This window comes from Lithobates pipiens, unplaced genomic scaffold (genome assembly GCF_037356315.1).
Source record: "Lithobates pipiens isolate NorthernLeopardFrog02 unplaced genomic scaffold, aLitPip1_a1.2 Scaffold_19, whole genome shotgun sequence".
Lineage (NCBI taxonomy): Eukaryota > Metazoa > Chordata > Amphibia > Anura > Ranidae > Lithobates > Lithobates pipiens.
Window position 1 is genome coordinate 592983535 of NW_027507764.1, and position 21359 is coordinate 593004893.

At 48.5% G+C, this 21359-nt stretch overlaps 1 protein-coding gene across 1 annotated transcript in view; it reads right to left on the reverse strand.

The window, feature by feature from the left end:
- SCAP (SREBF chaperone) overlaps positions 1-21359 on the reverse strand; it is a gene marked incomplete at its 5' end in the record, with an annotated part of 42969 nt that overhangs the window by 19854 nt on the left and 1756 nt on the right. The window contains 7 exon segments of the mRNA XM_077493597.1: positions 951-1066; positions 1171-1372; positions 1532-1723; positions 5962-6407; positions 10555-10767; positions 10960-11058; positions 19557-19651. Coding sequence (XP_077349723.1) covers positions 951-1066; positions 1171-1372; positions 1532-1723; positions 5962-6407; positions 10555-10767; positions 10960-11058; positions 19557-19651 — 1363 coding nt within the window.

Sequence of the window (21359 nt, forward strand, 5' to 3'; positions counted from 1 at the left end):
TACGCTGCCCCAGTGAACTCTTGTACGCTGCCCTCGTGAACTCTTGTACGCTGCCCTCGTGAACTCTTGTACGCTGCCCCAGTGAACTCTTGTACGCTGCCCCAGTGAACTCTTGTACGCTGCCCCAGTGAACTCTTGTACGCTGCCCTCGTGAACTCTTGTACGCTGCCCTCGTGAACTCTTGTACGCTGCCCCAGTGAACTCTTGTACGCTGCCCCAGTGAACTCTTGTACGCTGCCCCAGTGAACTCTTGTACGCTGCCCTCGTGAACTCTTGTACGCTGCCCTCGTGAACTCTTGTACGCTGCCCTCGTGAACTCTTGTACGCTGCCCTCGTGAACTCTTGTACACCGCCCTCGTGAACTCTTGTACACCGCCCTCGTGAACTCTTGCACACCGCCCTCGTGAACTCTTGTACACTGCCCTCGTGAACTCTTGTACGCCGCCATAGTGACTCTTGTACGCTGCCATAGTGACTCTTGTACGCCGCCCTCGTGAACTCTTGTACGCCGCCCTCGTGAACTCTTGTACGCCGCCCTCGTGAACTCTTGTACGCCGCCCTAGTGAACTCTTGTACGCTGCCATAGTGAACTCTTGTACGCTGCCATAATGACTCTTGTACACTGCCCTAGTGACCTCTTGTACACTGGCCTAGTGACCTCTTGTACACTGCCCTAGTGACCTCTTGTACACTGTCCTCATGACCTCTTGTACACGGTCCTCATGACCTCTTGTACACTGCCCTCATGACCTCTTGTACATTGCCCTATTTACCTCCTTGCACACTGTCCTCTGCTCTGATAGCCCACTGCACATTGTCCTACAAACTGCTGACCTCACATCCTCTAGCCCCCCCCCCCCCCCCCATTAGACAGGAGAGATCCGGGCCTGATATCAGGTGGAGAACCGCACTCAGATCCTCATAAATGCATTCCAATGTGTCCATCTTACCCTTGTTTAGGAATAACCGTGAGACAGTCTCCAGTCTGAGCGTCCCAAACACGAATCTGTCCGGCTAAACAGCAGCTCACTAGCAGCATTCCGTCGCTGGCGAGGCATTCGATGTCCTGCAAAACACAGACAGCATTCTGTAATCAGAAAGAATGTGGATTTGGGGGGGGGGGGATGGTCCACACCACTATAGACAATATCGCACTGCATTATTACCCACCATGAGATGACCCCTCAGGACCAGCGGCACGATTTCAGTCTCTGGCGGGGTGTAATCGTAGTAGTCACACGGCATGTCCCCCTTCTTCCGCCGGCGCTGGGATAAACCGTTCTGCCCGTAGTTTTTGGGGCACAGCAGTCGGTACAGACAGAAGAGCAGCAGGACGAGGAGAATGCCGGATGCCAGACCCAGGGCGGCCACTCTGCAAAGCATCATGGGAAGATTGTGTGACAAATCAGGAGAATAGAAGCAGAGCGGGGGGGGGGGGGGGGATGGGAAACAGGGCATAAAGAAGGAATCAGATAGAGGGGAGGAGAGAACCTGGCTCAATATGGAAATAAATACACTGATATATGCTTACTGGTACAAGGTGATGTCCACAGGGCCATGAGACTTGGATGGCGGGGCAGCCGGCTTCTCGTCCTCTGAACGTCCGTCCCGATGGGGTAGAAAGATGTGAGAATGCTGAGCCTCGTGGGGGTGCCGAGCCTCCGACACCTCTTCTGGAGACAGGTACAAGGTGATGGGGATCATTGGTAATATGCTGATATACCTGCAACACAAACAAGCAGTTGGGAGTCTGTTCATAAAAAGACCAAAATCAACTTTTTATTGTTAAGGAAAAGAGAAAAAAGTTCTAAATAGATTATTATAAATAATAATAATAAATAATAATTATATTATGGCACGGCTAGGCAAAGTAACATACCCGTACGTTACTTTGAATTTCCCGCCGTGCGCGCCTGCCACGAGCTCTGTGACTGTGCCCGAGGGACCTGCGGACTCGATCGCCGCGGGGATGCCCGCGATCGTGTCATGGAGCTGAACAGAGAGATGCCAATGTAAACAGCACCTCCCCGTTCTGCCTAGTGACAGGACACCGATCGTCTACTCCCTGTCACCGGGAGCAGCAATCAGTGTCGTGTCACCGCTAGCCCATCCCCCAGACAGAATCACTCCCTAGGACACACTTAACCCCTTCACGGCCAGTGACATTTTTACAGTAATCAATGCAATTTTATAGCAGTGATCGCTGTATTAATGCCAATGGTTCTAAAAACGTGTCAAAGTTGTCCGATGTGCCCGCCATAATGTCACAGTCACGAAAAAAAAAAAAAAAAAAAAAAAAAAAAAAAATCGCCGATAGCCGCCATTACTATTACAAAAAATTAATAAAAATGCCATAAAACTATCCCCTATTTTGTAGACGCTATAACTTTTGCGCAAACCAATCAATAAGCGCTTATTGCGTTTTTCTGTTTTTTTTTTTACCAAAAATATGTAGAATATGTATCGGCCTAAACTGAGGGAAAAAATATATTTTATATATTTTTGGGGGGATATTTATTATAGCAAAATTAAACAAATAATGCATTTTTTTCAAAATTGTTGCTATGCTTTTGTTTATAGCGCAAAAAATAGAAACCGCAGAGGTGATCAAATACCACCAAAAGAAAGCTCTATTTGCGGGGGAGCCTCGCCGCACGACCGCGCAATTGTCAGTTAAAGCGACGCAGCGCCAAATCGCAAAAAGTGGTCTGGTCAGGAAGGGGGGTAAATCCTTCCGGGGCTGAAGTGGTTAAAAAAAAGTTAGTTTATTTCTGTAATTCAGTTCAATAGGTGAAACTCATATTTTATGTAGACGCGTTACACACAAAGTGATATATTTCAAGCATTTCTTTCTTCTAATGATTATGGCCTAAAGCGAGTGACAACCCAAAATTCAGTACCTCCGAAAATGACAATATTACATAAAACCAAGCGATCGAACACTGCCGATCGCTCGGTTTTCAGAGCTCCGTGAGTACACTGTCAGTCACAGCTTTCTGATCTTCTCCCTCCTCGCTCATTAGAGCTGGGCCAGGGAGGGGGGTGGAGGCGGCCAGCTCAGGCTCTCAGCGGCTTGCTGAGAGGCGGCTGGGTATCAGTCCAGGCCCCTGGCGGATCTAGATTTAGTCGCAATGACGACTCGGTGCCTGGACTGACATCCGCAACGTCAGCAGAGAGCGGACTCAGCGCGCTGTCTGCTGAAAACGGGTAACAGGAGTGCAAAACTAACTGCACTCATGTGATCCAGAGGAGAAGTACAGCCAAACAAGTTTTGGCTGGACTTCTCCTTTAATAGAGAAATGTTGGCTTAGTGAAAAGTCTGGCCCTGTACAGTATAGGATGCACTCAACACTTGGCCGGGGCTCCTTTTGCATAAATTGTGGCATCACTGAGGCGTGGCATGGAGGCGATCGGCCTGTGGCACTGCTGAGGTGTTATGGAAGCCCAGGTTGCTTTGATGGTGGCCTTCATCTCCTCTACATTGTTGGGTCTGGTGTCTCTCATCTTCCTCTTGACAATAACCCACAGATTCTCTGTGGGGTTTAGGTCAGGCTAGTTTGCTGGCCAATCAAGCACAGTGATCCCATGATCATGTGACCCGGTATTGGTAGTTTTGGCGGTGTGGGCGGGTGCCAAGTCCTGCTAGAAAATGAAATCAGCATCTCCATAAAGCTGGTCAGCGGAGGGAAGCCTGAAGTGCTCCTAAAAGTTCCTGCCAGAGGGCTGCGCTGACTTTGGACTTGATAAAACACACTGGACCAACACCAGCAAATGACACGGCTCCCCAAATCATCACCGATTGTGGAAACTTCACACTGGACCTCACGCAACTTGGATTCTGTACCTCTCTGCTCCTCCTCCAGACTCCGGGACCACAATTTTCCAAATGAAATGTAAAATTTACTTTCATCCGAAAAGAGGACTTTGGAGCACTGAGCAACAGTCCAGTCCTTTTTCTCCTTAACCCAGGTAAGGCGCTTCTGACGGTGTCTCTGGTTCAGGAGGGGCTTGACATGCTTGTCTGTGTGTGGTGGCTCTTGAAGCACCGACACCAGCCGTAGTCCACTCCTTGTGTATCTCCCTCAAATTCTTGAATGGCCTTTGCGTCACAATCCTCTCAAGGCTGCTGTTTTCCCTGTTGCTTGTGCACCTTTTTCTACCACACTTTGTCCTTACACTCAACTTTCCATTAATATGCTTGGATACAGCACTCTGTGAACAGCCAGCTTCTTTTAGCAATGCCCTTTTGTGATTTACCCTCCTTGTGGAGGGTGTCAAAGACTGTTTTCTTTTCTGGACAACTCTCAAGTCAGCCGTCTTCCCCATGATTGTGTAACCTACTGACCCAGACTGAGAGACCATTTAGAGCAGCCATTTTCAACCAGGGTTCCGTGGAACCCTGGGGTTCCTCCAGAAGTTGCTAGGGGTTCCTTGACCTGTGGCTGATGAACCCCCTTTTTGATGATGCTTACAGAGTTCGAGGTTCAGCATCACTTAGCAAAGTCAGCAGCATGACACCAAATATCTTTTTAACTGTCTTTAACCACTTCAGTCCCGGACCATTTTGCTGGCCAAAGACCAGACCACTTTTTGCGATTCGGCACTGCGTCGCTTTAACTGACAATTGCGCGGTCGTGCGACGTGGCTCCCAAACAAAATTGACGTCCTTTTTTTCCCACAAATAGAGATTTCTTTTGGTGGTATTTGATCACCCCTGCGGTTTTTATTTTTTGCGCTATAAACAAAAATAGAGCGACAATTTTGAGAAAAAAAAACGCATTATTTTTTACCTTTTGTTATAATAAATATCCCCCAAATATATATATGAACTTTTTTTTCCCCTCAGTTTAGGCCGATACGTATTCTTCTACATATTTTTGGTTAAAAAAAAAAATCGCAATAAGTGATTATTGATTGGTTTGCGCAAAAGTTATAGCGTTTACAAAATAGGGGATCGTTTTATGACATTTTTATTAATAATTTTTTTTTTTTACTACTAATGGCGGCGATCAGCGATTTTTATTGTGACTGCAACATTATGGCGGACACATCGGACATTTTTGGGACCATTGTCATTTATACAGCAATCAGTGCTATATAAATTCAGTGATTCCTGTGTAAATGACACTGGCAGTGAAGGGGTTAACCAGTGGGTGGCCGTGTAGGGGTTAAGTGTTCCTAGGGGTGTGTTACTAACTGTTGGGGGCTGGGCTTTCTTTTAGTGAACACTGATCTCTGCTCCAATCACATGGAGCAGAGATCAGCGTCACTTGTTGCTAGGCAGAGCGGGGAGATGCCGTTTACAACGGCATCTCCCAGTTCAGCCGCCGTGTGAGACGATCGCGGGTATGCCTGCGGCGATCGAGTCCGCGGGACCCGCGACCGGACTCACGGGGGGTCCCGACCGGCATGGCAGGGCGGCATTTAAGATTGGACGTACCTGTACGCCAATATGCCTGCCCGTGCCGTTCTGCCGACGTACAGCGGTGTGCGTCGGTCGGGAAGTGATTAAGGGTGGCATTCTGAGCACCACTTTAAGGGGAACATTCTTCCTATTGGCCACCAGTATAAGGGGCGTTGTTCCTATTGACCCCTGATAAATTGGTTTTAGTAAGGGTTCCTCGAGACCTGAAAATAATTTTTGGGGTTCCTCCAGGGTTAAAAAGGTTGAGAAAGGCTGATTTAGAGGCTCAGGAAACCTTTACAGGTGTTTGGAGTTAATTAGCTGATTAGAGTGTGATACAACGAGTCTACAACATTCAACATTTTCCCAATATTCTAAGATACTGAATTTTGGAGATATATATATATATATATATATATATATATATATATAGACACACACACACACATATATATACACTGTTGCATTATAACAAAGTAGATTATTTTTTTGGCCAATTGTTTTTAGACACCACAATATGCAGTGGTGTTGCAGTCAGATAATTAGGGCGCACTCACTTCTTGGCCAGGGTGAAGTTATAGTAGCTGAAGAGCGTTGGCCAGTGTCTAAAGGACAGTTTTCTCCACGTTTCCTCGTCTTCGAGGCCCCAGGTCACCTCCATGTGGGCTTGGTCCTCCTTCATCTCAGGTCTGCTTTTGCTCTGGTCTTTAGGCCTGCTCTCGCCTCCCCACCCTCCGGGGTTCCCATCTAACCCTCCCCGGAGGGACTCCAACCTCTCCTGGTGGTCCCTCTGCGACTGGTTCTCCAAGAGCTGGGAAGAGCCAGTAGGGAAGATAGACAGCGTGTTCTGGGGGTCGGAGGCGGGCAGGACAGGCACGGGAAGGGGAGGTACCACAGCTCCACCCAGCGGGCTCTGCTCGGTCACCTGCACCGTCGTTAGGTATGTACGCAGGCCGGCAGGGTCGGTGTATAACAAGATCCCGATCCAGACGACGGTTCCGGCCTAAAGTTAAGAGAGACGCACAGGTGAGCTACACATCAGTTCTCGATGCCAAGTGGCAACCACAGAAGCAAACACAATTTTTGGGATACATAAAAAGGAGAGAAAACCCTATTTGTTTTAGCACGCCATCCTATGATACAAAAATCCTGAATATAGGGAGTCGGTTTTATGCACTGTTTGGGGATTTGGGGAATGTCCAAAGGCAGGCAGCATGTGTGTTGAACTTGAAGGAGTCAGGAAGAAATAATTGGCCATGGTTGCCCCCTACCCCCACTGCAAGAGAAATTTTGATTTGCTCTCTTCTGGGGAAAAACTGCTGAGGTTTGTGAGAAGCTGAACGTGATGATCATCATCTTTCTTCAACCCAATTAACTTTGTAACTATGCAATATGTACTTTTTTTTTATTGTTTTATGGTTTTAGCACACTTTGTTCACTTATCTCATTCATTTATGATGTGTTATGTTGTAATTGCATAACTTCCTTATTTGTACTATCCACCGCTCCTCCAAACTGTTTTCTCGCCGAGTCCGCCACCCATACAGAAGTCAAATATTGCAGAGTTCTACTTACCTCTTGTGACGGAACCGATCCCACACTCAGATTGAGTGCTTCGGTCATATACCGCTTCCTAAGTCTGAATATAGATATCAGATATTCCAACCGCTCACAAGCACAAAACAAGACGAGACTTGCTTAGTGCTAACATGGACTCATTTATTAGAACCAAAATGCCAAGTATTTATAATACAGTAGAAGACTAAAACCTAACCTAATTAGCATGAGCTAATTATCTAAATCAACACTCAGACTAGTTGACTGAGGGATAAGACTTTTCGGCTCCTAGCTCGCTAACAATTCAATTGCAGGTTAATTAGCACAAACAACAAAACAACAATAGGTGAAATACTCTTTCGAATCTGTGTCAAGCCAGACTAGTCTCATTTACATTACAGACAGGTGACTGGAGTTGATGACATTAGCATCTAACAGTTTGTGTCCCAACAGTGTGATTAAGTCTATTGCTAATATGGCAAATACATATCCAGAGTCTGTGTGTCTTGGGGGGGGGGGGGGGGGCATGGATCTGAATCCAAGTAACACCACCTCAGGGGTCCCCAGGCATACAGCTCACAAAGAGCACCGTTCCCCCAAATGCCAGGGCCCATAATCACAAGGCAAGAGGCTCGCATTCGGTCCCCTCCAAGAGCCTCGGTCCCAGCTAGGTCTGTCACACCTCTCTTCAATGCAACTTGCCGACAACTTCCTCCTCTGGCAGTGCAGTCTGTGATTTACATGCCGCCCCTGTAGAGCAAGTCAGCAGGCTGGGCTCACTCACGGGGCCTTGTACAGCCTACTTCAGACGTGCCCTGAAGACGTCAGTGTGAAGACGTTTACATCGTGATGGCTTCATATGTCCCTAGCGCCTCCCTACATGTTTTGTCACACCGTGACATCATCAGGGGCAGCTTTGTTCCCTTTTATGATTCATATGTCTATGGAAAACAATCAACTGTTATTGGTGGAGTGGAGTATTTTCTCAGCTTGTGGGGGTGCTCAGAGTGTCCAGTACATAGCGGATCAAGGTGGATGGATGTGGTGACTTTCAAAATAAGCGTCACGTGGGGGTCAATACATGCTGGTAAGAGACTTTGTGTGTTGATGGTGGAAGCAGCTGTTTTGACATAACATCTTCATATTGACATTGTGTCTTTTGGGTGTGTCTGAGGTGTTGAAGATGCAATGTCAAAACAGCTGCTTCCACCATCAACACACAAAGTCCCTTACCAGCAGGTATTGACCCCCATGTGACTGAGCAGTCAAATGGTGCTTATTTTGAAAGTCACCACATCCACCCACCTCGATCCGCTATGTACCTGGCCACTTTGAGCATCCTCACAAGCTGAGAAAATACTCCACTCCACCAATAACAGTTGATTGTTTCCCATAGACATATAAATAATAAAAGGGAACAAAGCTGACCCTGATGATGTCACTGTGTGACGAAACATGTAGGGTGAAGCTAGGGACATATGATGTCATCACGATGTGAATGTCTTTATGGAGAGATCTGGGGTCTTTTAGACCACGTGTCTCCTGTCCTTAAAAAGCATCTGATCACACCAAGTTCGGTGTGATCAAATGCTTTCAAGATTTAAAAATGGCGCAGTGTACATCTGGGAAACTGGAAGTGATGAAAATGTTTGCTGCTTCCGGTTTCCTATACCATAGACATCACTGGGAACCTTCCGGCCCTCCAGCAGCCGCCGAAGGACCCGCCGGCCCTCCAGCAGCCGCCGAAGGACCCGCCGGCCCTCCAGCAGCCGCCGAAGGACCCGCCGGCCCTCCAGCAGCCGCAGAAGGACCCGCCGGCCCTCCAGCAGCCGCAGAAGGACCCGCCGGCCCTCCAGCAGCCGCAGAAGGACCCGCCGGCCCTCCAGCAGCCGCAGAAGGACCCGCCGGCCCTCCAGCAGCCGCAGAAGGACCCGCCGGCCCTCCAGCAGCCGCAGAAGGACACGCCGGCCCTCCAGCAGCCGCAGAAGGACACGCCGGCCCTCCAGCAGCCGCAGAAGGACACGCCGGCCCTCCAGCAGCCGCAGAAGGACACGCCGGCCCTCCAGCAGCCGCAGAAGGACACGCCGGCCCTCCAGCAGCCGCAGAAGGACACGCCGGCCCTCCAGCAGCCGCAGAAGGACACGCCGGCCCTCCAACAGCCGCAGAAGGACACGCCGGCCCTCCACCAGCCCCAGAAGGACCCGCCGGCCCTCCACCAGCCGCAGAAGGACACGCCGACCCTCCAACAGCCGCAGAAGGACACGCCGGCCCTCCAACAGCCGCAGAAGGACACGCCGGCCCTCCAACAGCCGCAGAAGGACACGCCGGCCCTCCAACAGCCGCAGAAGGACACGCCGGCCCTCCAACAGCCGCAGAAGGACACGCCGGCCCTCCACCAGCCGCAGAAGGACACGCCGGCCCTCCACCAGCCGCAGAAGGACACGCCGACCCTCCAACAGCCGCAGAAGGACACGCCGGCCCTCCACCAGCCCCAGAAGGACCCGCCGGCCCTCCACCAGCCGCAGAAGGACACGCCGACCCTCCAACAGCCGCAGGAGGACACGCCGGCCCTCCAACAGCCGCAGGAGGACACGCCGGCCCTCCAACAGCCGCAGAAGGACACGCCGGCCCTCCACCAGCCGCAGAAGGACACGCCGGCCCTCCACCAGCCCCAGAAGGACACGCCGGCCCTCCACCAGCCCCAGAAGGACACGCCGGCCCTCCACCAGCCCCAGAAGGACCCGCCGGCCCTCCACCAGCCCCAGAAGGACCCGCCGGCCCTCCACCAGCCCCAGAAGGACCCGCCGGCCCTCCACTACCCGCAGAAGGACCCGCCGGCCCTCCACTACCCGCAGAAGGACCCGCCGGCCCTCCAAGAGCTGCAAGCACTTGAAGTCAAATGAAATATATGTACTTGATTTGGCAGCAAAGGGGCACTGTGCATTAAGGGCTGATTGCCTGGAAAGAAGAAAACCTGCATTGCAGACATTCGTCCCTGGATACGTAGAGGCACATTCCGGGCATTCGTTCTTGAACACATAGGGCCCTAAATCCGAGTACCACTCGGTACAGCGTTTAGCCCTGTCCACCCACAGCCTGCTATAGACTTTGCCAGGCTGCAGGCAGGGGTGCTAGATGCCGCACTAAATGGCAAGAGGGACCCACAGCAGATTGTCAGCCGCCGTGTGGAAGGGTCCTTATTGCTGATCAGCAATAGAATCTTTTGATCTGACAGACTAGAAACATTGTATGGACTCTATGCAGTGAGATTCCTCTGATCCCCTAGGGAGCTGACGCCCGTTGTAATTGTACGTTTACCTTGGCTGCACATTGTTACCATCAGCTCTGATCAGATCCAGCCGATACTTGTTTTAGTTTTATCTATACCATTATCTATAATATTTAATTTCAGATTATCTATAACTTTATCTATAACGTTTTAGTATCTCTAGAACATTATCTGTAACATAACAGCCTGAAGATAAACTTCATTGGACTTTTGTCTTTCCTCGGCCTGCGTAACAATTCACCTTTCATGTTTAGTATATGAATGTAAATATTCAGTGAGATCTGGGTATTCGTGGTGGCATTACCATGATGATCCGCTGTGCCAGGCGCGTCCTGGCAAAGAAATAGATGAGGCGGAGCCTCTTGGGCAGACGCAGGTTTCGGAAGGGCTGCAGGGTGATGGTGTGTGGGGTGTTGGGTCTCAAGGCTTGCTGGCGCTCATATCGCTGGGTGCGGGTCACCGGCTTGGCAGGCGGCATGCAGGCCTCCGCTGGCATCCTCTTGTTCAAATCAGCGAGCTGAAAGAGATCCGGACACAACAGAGGGGGGCCCATCAGTTACAGCCCACCTGGAAATGGACCCTGCAGTGGTTTTATACTCTTAAAGCGATACGGCCCGTAATTGGCAGTAAAACATCGGCTCAGCCTTAAAAATAGACCCCAAAGGACACTCTGGGTACAGACTGGATCTCCCAGCGGCTGGGCTCTTACCTCCATTCTGCGGATGTCGATGGAAAGGACAGTGGTGAAAAAGAACATCTGTAGGAAGAAGTCCGACACAAGACCAACGACTGCGAATAGACAGAATTCCTGATATAGAGGAAAACAGTGGAGTAAGGTCAGCGTCACACTGTTACACTTGCATTTTAAATACATTGTGTTAAAATTTAATGCATATGTGGTGAATAACTGGTTAAGGACACCGGCGGGTGCTGGCTCTACTATTCACTGGTTAAGGGCACCGGCGGGTGCTGGCTCTACTATTCACTGGTTGTTAAGGACACCGGTAGGTGCTGGCTCTACTATTCACTGGTTGTTAAGGACACCGGCAGGTGCTGGCTCTACTATTCACTGGTTGTTAAGGACACCGGCAGGTGCTGGCTCTACTATTCACTGGTTGTTAAGGACACCGGCAGGTGCTGGCTCTACTATTCACTGGTTAAGGACATCGGCAGGTGCTGGCTCTACTATTCACTGGTTGTTAAGGACATCGGCAGGTGCTGGCTCTACTATTCACTGGTTGTTAAGGACACTGGCAGGTGCTGGCTCTACTATTCACTGGTTGTTAAGGACACCGGCAGGTGCTGGCTCTACTATTCACTGGTTGTTAAGGACACCGGCAGGTGCTGGCTCTACTATTCACTGGTTAAGGACACCGGCAGGTGCTGGCTCTACTATTCACTGGTTGTTAAGGACACTGGCAGGTGCTGGCTCTACTATTCACTGGTTGTTAAGGACACCGGCAGGTGCTGGCTCTACTATTCACTGGTTAAGGACACCGGCAGGTGCTGGCTCTACTATTCACTGGTTAAGGACACTGGCAGGTGCTGGCTCTACTATTCACTGGTTAAGGACACTGGCGGGTGCCGGCTCTACTATTCACTGGTTGTTAAGGACACCGGCGGGTGCTGGCTCTACTATTCACTGGTTGTTAAGGACACCGGCGGGTGCTGGCTCTACTATTCACTGGTTAAGGACACCGGCAGGTGCTGGCTCTACTATTCACTGGTTGTTAAGGACACCGGCGGGTGCTGGCTCTACTATTCACTGGTTAAGGACACCGGCAGGTGCTGGCTCTACTATTCACTGGTTGTTAAGGACACCGGCGGGTGCTGGCTCTACTATTCACTGGTTAAGGACACCGGCAGGTGCTGGCTCTACTATTCACTGGTTGTTAAGGACACCGGCGGGTGCTGGCTCTACTATTCACTGGTTAAGGACACCGGCAGGTGCTGGCTCTACTATTCACTGGTTGTTAAGGACAACGGCAGGTGCTGGCTCTACTATTCACTGGTTAAGGACACCGGCAGGTGCTGGCTCTACTATTCACTGGTTGTTAAGGACATCGGCAGGTGCTGGCTCTACTATTCACTGGTTGTTAAGGACACCGGCAGGTGCTGGCTCTACTATTCACTGGTTAAGGACACTGGCAGGTGCTGGCTCTACTATTCACTGGCTGATCAGAACACTGTCGGGTGCTGGCTCCGCTATTTACTGGTTAAAGCAGGGTTCCACCTTAAAGTGGAACTTCCGCTGATCCGAACCCTCCCCCTCCTCCGGTGTCACAATTTGCACCTTTCAGGGGGGGGGGGGGGTGCAGATACCGGTCAAAGACAGGTCACACGGGAGTCTATGCCTCTTCCTGTCACTGCGCGCTGTCTGCTGGGACACACACGGGTCCCAGAGACAGCGCGGACAATTCCTATTGCGCTGCGCGACTCGCGCATGCGCAGTAGGGAACCAGGAAGTGAAGCCGCTTCGCTTCACTTCCTGATTCCCTCACCTAGAATGGTGGCGGCAGCAGCTGAGAGCTGAGCGATCGATCGGCCTCGGCATCGCTGGACCCCGGGACAGGTGAGTGTCCATTTATTAAAAGTCAGCAGCTGCAGTATTTATAGCTGCTGGCTTTTAATATTTTTTTCCGCAGTGCAGTCCCGCTTTAAGGACACTGGCGGGTGCTGGCTCCCCTATTCACTGGTCAAGGAATGTGCATTTTTGATGGGCTTTCGTAAAGCGCACCAAAGATGCAGCATGCAGGACTTTCCAAACCGCAACACATTGATGCCATATATATATATATTTTTTGTTATATATATATATATATATAAATAAAACTATTGATTCTGTTTTTTTTCAGACATGTTGGTGTTATATCTTTCACTTGGATGTTATAAGTTGGGTAAGTACAGCTGGATAACACAAATTGCTAATCAGACAATCACACGGCAGCAACTCAATGCATTTAGACATCTAGATGTGGTGAAGACGACTTGCTGAAATTCAAACTGAACATCAGAATGGGGAAGAAAGGGGATTGAAGGGGCAGACGGGCCGGTCTGAGTATTTCTGATATTTTCACACACAACCATCTCTCGGGATTACAGAGAATGGTGGGAAAAAGAAAATATCCAGTGAGTGGCGGCTGTGTGGAGGAAAATGTCTTGTTGAGGTCAGAGGAGAATGGGGCAGACTGGTTCCAGATGATTGAAAAGCAACAGTAACTTAAATAACCTCTCGTTACACCCAAGGTATGTAGAATGCCATCTCTGAACATCCAACCTTGAAGCAGATGGGCTACAGACTCCTGTCAGAGACCAGGAAACGGAGGCTACAATTGGCACAGGATCACCAACATTGGACAACAGAAGGTTGGAAAAATGTTGCTTGGTGTGAGGAGTCTGGATTTCAGCTCCGACATTCATATGCTGGGGTCAGAATTTGGCGCATGGCACCATCCTGCCTTGTATCACCGGTTCAGGCTGGTGGTGGGGGTGTAATGGTGTGGGGGATGGGGTATCACCGGTTCCGGCTGGTGGTGTTGGTGAAATGGTGTGGGGGATGGGGTATCACCGGTTCAGGCTGGTGGTGGGGGATGGGGTATCACCGGTTCAGGCTGGTGGTGGGGGTATAATGGTGTGGGGGATGGGGTATCACCGGTTCAGGCTGGTGGTGGGGGATGGGGTATCACCGGTTCAGGCTGGTGGTGGGGGGTGTAATGGTGTGGGGGATGGGTCATGTCCATCCTTTTATGACTACAGTGTCCCCATCTTCTGATGGCTCCTCCCAGCAGGATAATGCCCCATGTCACAAAGCTCCAATCATCTCACCACTGGACAATGAGGTCCCTGTACTCCAATGGCCTCCACACCCACCACATCTCATCCAATAGAGCACCTTTGGGAGGTGGTGGAACGGGAGATTGGCATCATGGATGTGCAGCCGACAAATCTGCAGCAACTGTGTGATGCTATCATGTCACTATTGAGCAAAATCTGAGAAACGTTTCCAACACCTTGTAGTATCTATTCCACCAAGAATGAAGGTAAAAGGGGGTCCAACCCGCTACAAGCAAGGAGGACCTAATAAAGGGGGTCCAACCCGCTACTAGCAAAGGGGACCTAATAAAGGGGTCCAACCCGCTACAAGCAAGGAGGACCTAATAAAGGGGGTCCAACCCGCTACTAGCAAAGGGGACCTAATAAAGGGGGTCCAGCCCGCTACTAGCAAGGGGGACCTAATAAAGGGGGGTCCAACACGCTACTAGCCAGGAGGACCAACCCGCTACTAGCAAGGGGGACCTAATAAAGGGGGTCCAACCTGCTACTAGCAAGGGGGACCTAATAAAGGGGGTCCAGCCCACTACTAGCAAGGGGGACCTAATAAAGGGGGGTCCAACACGCTACTAGCAAGGGGGACCTAATAAAGGGGGTCCAGCCCACTACTAGCAAGGAGGACCTAATAAAGGGGGTCCAACCTGCTACTAGCAAGGGGGACCTAATAAAGGGGGTCCAGCCCCCTACTAGCAAGGGGGACCTAATAAAGGGGGGTCCAACCCGCTACTAGCAAGGGGGACCTAATAAAGGGGGTCCAGCCCACTACTAGCAAGGGGGACCTAATAAAGGGGGGTCCAACACGCTACTAGCCAGGAGGACCAACCCGCTACTAGCAAGGGGGACCTAATAAAGGGGGTCCAACCCGGGCGGCCTATTTATTTCCCGGCCACACGGTAATCGGTCTGATTGTTCTTTGGCCTGATACCACAGCTTGGCACGGGAAGACCCTTGATTGTAGTTACTGCTGACTATTTAATGTTAATATCTGTCCATTTACTTTTCTTCTTTTTTAGGTCTTTTTACCTTACCAGGCACCTTGTGAGATGCATTAATTCCATCTCTTTGCAATAGCTCCCTCATACCCCAACCCCCCCCCCCCCCCACCCGTGTCCGCCCCCGGGGGGAACACCCATCTTGGGTGTCTCAGCTATGCCGTCTGTTGCCCTAGTGGCCTTCTATTGGTGAGTCGCAATGGTTTAACCTAATACTCCAATATCAACCTGCCTCCAGCATCTTCGTTGTTTTTTTTGTTTTTGTTTTTTACCTTTTGTTATTATAATTCTACATTGTATCTTTCTTTTTTTTGATGTTTTGGTTGACGCCTCCTGAGGAAGCGGCACTGGCCACAAAACTAGTTGAGGTTCACGCCTATACCAACGTCATCGTACCTCTACGTACCTGTCAGGGTTATTATTAAGGATTTTTAACTGTATTGTTATTATGATTTTTTTTTTTGCAAACAATTGCTTTGATGTTTTTGTTGTAATTTATGTATTTTTCTGTATATTTTCTAATAAATGCTACTTTTACCAATGTTCTATTGTGTAATTGGGTTACAGTGATCGTCCGATTCACCTTTGGTGATTGAGGGCAATTTTTTTGGAGTAGCAGTTTTTATGTTTGGCTATACAGCACTAGAGAATATGTAGTATAAGTCTGCACCCCCCCCCCCCCCCCCCTAACCACCCACCCACACCCACCCCCGAGTTGGGAATTGTGGGTATAATGGGCCTTGTAGGATGCAGTGCTGAGCCGTATCAGTGAGTACAAGGCACTGAGCTCCGACCTTCACTATCTAATCTGATAGAGAGTCACATCCTGCAGAGAGCGGGAGGCCGGGAACTCCCAGGAGCGCCTCTTATCTGTACTGTGAGGTCACCCAACCATCCGCCATCCTCTACTGTACACAAAACAAACCAACTTTATTTAACCCTTTCATGACTAAGCCTATTTTTCACATTTGGTGTTTACAAGTTAAAATCCACATTTTTTGCTAGAAAATTACTTCGAACCCCCAAACATTCTATATATATATATATTTTTTTTTATCTATCTCTCTCTCTATATATATATATACACAGAGATAGATAAAAAAAAAAAATATATATATATATATATATATATATAGAATGTTTGGGGGCTCGAAGTAATTTTCTAGCAAAAAATGTGGATTTTAACTTGTAAACACCAAATGTCAATGTCTGATTAAAAAAAAAAAAAAAAAATAATAATATATATATATATATATATATATATATATATATATATATATATATATATATATTTATATATATAGAGATATAGAGATAGATAAAAGAAAAAAAAAATATATATATATATTTTTTTTTAATCAGACATTGACATTTGGTGTTTACAAGTTAAAATCCACATTTTTTGCTAGAAAATTACTTCGAACCCCCAAACATTCTATATATATATATACATACAGAGATAGATAAAAAAAAAATATATATATATATATATATATATATATATATATATATAGAATGTTTGGGGGTTCAAAGTAATTTTCTAGCAAAAAATGTGGATTTTTAACTTGTAAACACCAAATGTCAATGTCTGATTAAAAAAAAAAATATATATATTTTTTTTTTTCTTTTATCTATCTCTATATCTCTTTCTCTCTCTCTCTCTCTATATATATATATATATATATATATATATATATATATATATATATATATATATATATTTATATATATATTTTTTTTTAATCAGAGACTCTAGAGAAAAAAACGGCGATTGTTGCAATATTTTACGTCACACGGTATTTGCGCAGCGGTGTTTTAAAACGCAACTTTTTGGGAAAAGGGACACTTTCATGAATTAAAAAAAAAACTAAAAATAGTAAAATTAGCCCAATTTTTTCTTATAATGTGAAAGATAATGTTACGCCGAGTAAATAGATACCAAACATGTCACACTTTATAAATCGCACGCACTCGTGGAATGACGACAAACTACGGTACCTAAAAATCTCCATAGGCGACGATTTAAAAAAATAAAATAAAAAAATCCAGTTACCAGGTTAGAGGAGGTCTAGTGCTAGAATTATTGCTCTCACTCTGACGATCGCGGCGATACCTCACATGTGTGATTTGAACACCGTTTACATATGCGGGTGCGACTTCCGTATGCGTTTTCTTTGCTGTGCCAGCTCGCGGTGACGGGGGGCGCTTTGAAAATTATTTTTTTTTGTCTTCTTTATTTTACAATTATTTTTTTTTTTAAAATAAATAAAAATTTTGATCACTTTTATTGCTGTCACAAGGAATGTAAACATCCCTTGTGACAGTAATAGGTGGTGACAGGTGCTCTTTATGGAGGGATCGGGGGTCTAAAAGACCCCCCCACCCCTCCTGTACACTTCAATGTATTCAGATCGCCGAAAACGGCGATTCTGAATACCGGATATTTTTTTTAAAACCGGCGCCATTGGCAGCCGAGTAAACGGGAAGTGACGTCATGACGTCACTTCCGTGTTTACAATTAGGAGGCTGGAATGAAGGCGCTTTGTGAATGGGGCACACAGTTCCCACAACACACCGCGCCCCATTCCCTAGAAGACAACGCGAGGAGGAGAGAAGACCGAAGATCACCGCGCAGCAGGAAGAGGCAGATTAGGACGATCTGCCTAGCAACAGCCATTTCTGGTAAGTGAAATGTTTTTTTTTTTTTTTTTTTGCAGCCTTCTTATGCATTTTTTTTTTTTTTTTTTTTTTTTAGGGTGGACCTCCCCTTTAAATCCTCCCTTCAGTCTTTCACCGGTTTACCAGACTGAAACGGCTTCCTCCGATTTCCCTGCACACTGTAAAATGTCTCACCATGTGCATTAGAAGCTGCAGCAAGTTGGAGCCCCGCCCTCATTTCCTGGCCGGAGAACGCCCAGCATCATCTTGCTTCCCTCAGTCTGACTGTGGGCTTTACCAGGGGTGCCGTTAGATACCACGGGGGACACCCATACAGCCAACCTGACAGGGCCCCTTCCCCTGAAATAATCACAGTTTACTATGCTTCAGTTACAAATGAACACAGTAAGTGATCGGTACAGATCACTCGTGTTCATTCAGGAAAAAGGAATGGGCGAGTAAATGTGACATAATTTCCCCAGACCTTTCCCCCTCTCCATCCTGAGGGATCCTACTGTGTGGCGGTGGCAAAGAGAAGAGGGATGCCGGCAGCACTGAGGGGGTCAATGTATGGTGCACAGGGAGGGTGATCAGTGCAGAGGGGGATTACTGTAACGGATCCCCTGTATGGCTCTCTCTGCAGCAGCTGAAAGCTGGTGGAAGGGAGAGAAGAAGCCAGCTTTCAGCTGCTGCAGAGAGAGCCATACAGGAGGGACCAGGCAGTTGGGAGAATCAGATGTGGAAAGGAAGGGTGAACGCCACAGCGGGTACTGGAACTGATCCTCTGTATGGCTTTCTCTGCAGCAGCTGAAAGCTGGTGGGAGGGAGAGAAGAAGCCAGCTTTCAGCTGCTGCACAGAGAGTCATACAGGGGGAACCAGGCAGTTGGGGGAATTGGATGTGGGAAGGAAGGGTGAACAGCACAGCAGATACTGGAACCGATCCTCTGTATGGCTCTCTCTGCAGCAGCTAAAAGCTGGTGGGAGAGAATAAGCCAGCTTTCAGCTGCTGCAGAGAGAGCCATACAGGGGGGACCAGGCAGTTGGGAGAATCAGATGTGGGAAGGAAGGGGGAACGGCACAGCGGGTACTGGAACTGATCCTCTGTATGGCTCTCTTTGCAGCAGCCGAAAGCTGGTGGGAGGGAGAGAATAAGCCAGCTTTTAGCTGCTGCAGAGAGAGCCATAGAGGGTGGACCGGGCAGTTGAGGCAATCGGATGTGGAAAGGAAGGGTGAACGGCACAGCAGGTACTGGAACCGATCCTCTGTATGGCTCTCTCTGCAGCAGCTGAAAGCTGGTGGAAGGGAGAGAATAAGCCAGCTTTTAGCTGCTGCAGAGAGAGCCATAGAGGGTGGACCGGGCAGTTGAGGCAATCGGATGTGGAAAGGAAGGGTGAACGGCACAGCAGGTACTGGAACCGATCCTCTGTATGGCTCTCTGCAGCAGCTGATAGCTGGTGGAAGAGAGAGAATAAGCCAGCTTTCAGCTGCTGCAGAGAGAGCCATAGAGGGTGGACCAGGCAGTTGGGGGAATCGGATGTGGGCAAGGAGGGTGAACAGCACAGCAGGTACTGGAACCGATCCTCTGTAATGGCTCTCTCTGCAGCAGCTGATAGCTGGTGGGAGGGAGAGAAGAAGCCAGCTTTCAGCTGCTGCAGAGAGAGGCATACAGAGAATCGGTTCCAGTACCAGTTACCTGCCGTGCCGTTCATCCTCCCTGGCCACATCCGATTCCCCCAACTGCCTGGTTCCCCCCCCTGCTAGCCCAAGCCCTATACAGGAGGAAAATCAAATATTTATGACTGAGCAGCAAGTGATTTAATTTACCTGAATGGCGGGAACCAGAGTGAAATAACCGATCAGGATGATTCCCAGCTCGGTGGCCATGTTCTTCATGATGGACCAGCTCTCGTTGCTTAACCCTGCGCACACAGGAGAGACTGGTGAAAATCAAGTAGTAAATTCAAAAAAAAAGGAGCTCACCCTAAAAGTCACCCTGTGTAGGAGCGATACTGGGTAATAGAAGAATAGAGCTTGCAGGTTTGCTGCATGGGGTGAGGATGGTTTTAAATTCCTATTGCACACAGGGAAGCTTTCCTTATACTCATGTTGAGCATCTTTAACAGGATCTTGTAACAAAGCAGAGACCTTTATGGCCTCCCGCACTCTGGCTGTTTAGTCCCGGTGTTTTGGTGCGGCTGGAAGGCGCGCTGCCAGCAACCTGTAGAACTTTATGAGAGGCTAAAAGCTGCTGCGGCTGGCGCACCGAGTTGTACTTACATTTAGGGCAGTATGCGCCCAGAGAGGAATGCCCGAAATACAAGCAGTGTGCGTTCCGGGAATTTGTCCCCGGGCGCATGTTGCCTAGTACCATTTGCCGCAACATCCAGCCGCAGCAGCTTTCAGCCTCTTGGAAGGTACCGGTTACTCCTGTGTTCATTCATAATTGAAGCATAGTAAACAGTGTTTACTATGCTTCAGTTGTGAATGAACAAGGCGCCTCTGTACAGAGAGCTTCCTGTTCATCCATTCTGAAGTGCAGCTGTCCTTAATCTCTGTCTCAAAATTGAAACATCAGGGGTCTCTTTAGAACCCTGAGATGTCACCAAAGCTCCGCTCCCAGGGAGGGCTGCTAAAAAAAAAAATTTGAAAAATAAACAAAAATGTGAAAAAAAAAAAAATCTAAATCTGTGTGTATATATATATAGTATCTGACAAAAGTAAGTACACCCCTCAGTCACATGTGTGTCAATATTTTCTTCTCTCTTTTCATGTGACAACACTGAAGAAATGACACTTGTCTACAATGTAAAGTAGTGAGTGTACAGCTTGTATAACAGTGTAAATTTCCTGTCCCCTCAAAATAACTCAACACACAGCCATTAATGTCTAAACCGCTGGCAACAAAAGTCAGTACACCCCTAAGTGAAAATGTCCAGATTGGGCCCAAAGTGTCAATATTTTGTGTGGCCGCCATTATTTTCCAGCACTGCCTTAACCCTCTTGGGCATGGAGGTCACCAGAGCTTCACAGGTTGTCACTGGAGTCCTCTTCCCCTCCCCCATGATGACATCACAGAGCTGGTGGATGTTGGAGACCTTCCCCTCCTCCACCTTCCGTTTGAGGATGTCCCACAGATGATCAATAGGGTTTAGGTCTGGAGACATGCTTGGCCAGTCCATCACCTTCACCCTCAGCTTGTTTAGCAAGGCAGTGGTGGTGTTGGAGGTGTGATTGGGGTTGTTATGTTGGAATACTGCCCTGCGGTCCAGTCTCTGAAGGGAGGGGATCATGCTCTGCTTCAGTATGTTACAGTACATGTTGGCATTCATGGTCCCCTCAATGATCTGTAGCCCCCCAGTGCCGGCAGCACTCATGCAGCCCCAGACCATGACACTCCCACCACCATGCTGGACTGTAGACAAGCACACTTGTCTTTGTCCTCCTCACCTGGTTGCCCCCACACACGCTTGTCACCATCTGACACCAAATACCTTTATCTTGGTCTCACCAGACCACAGGACATGGTTCCAGTAATCCATCTCCTTAGTCTGCTTGTCTTCAGAAAACTGTTTGCGGACTTTCTTGTGCATCATCTTTAGAAGAGGCTTCCTTCTGGGATGACAGCCA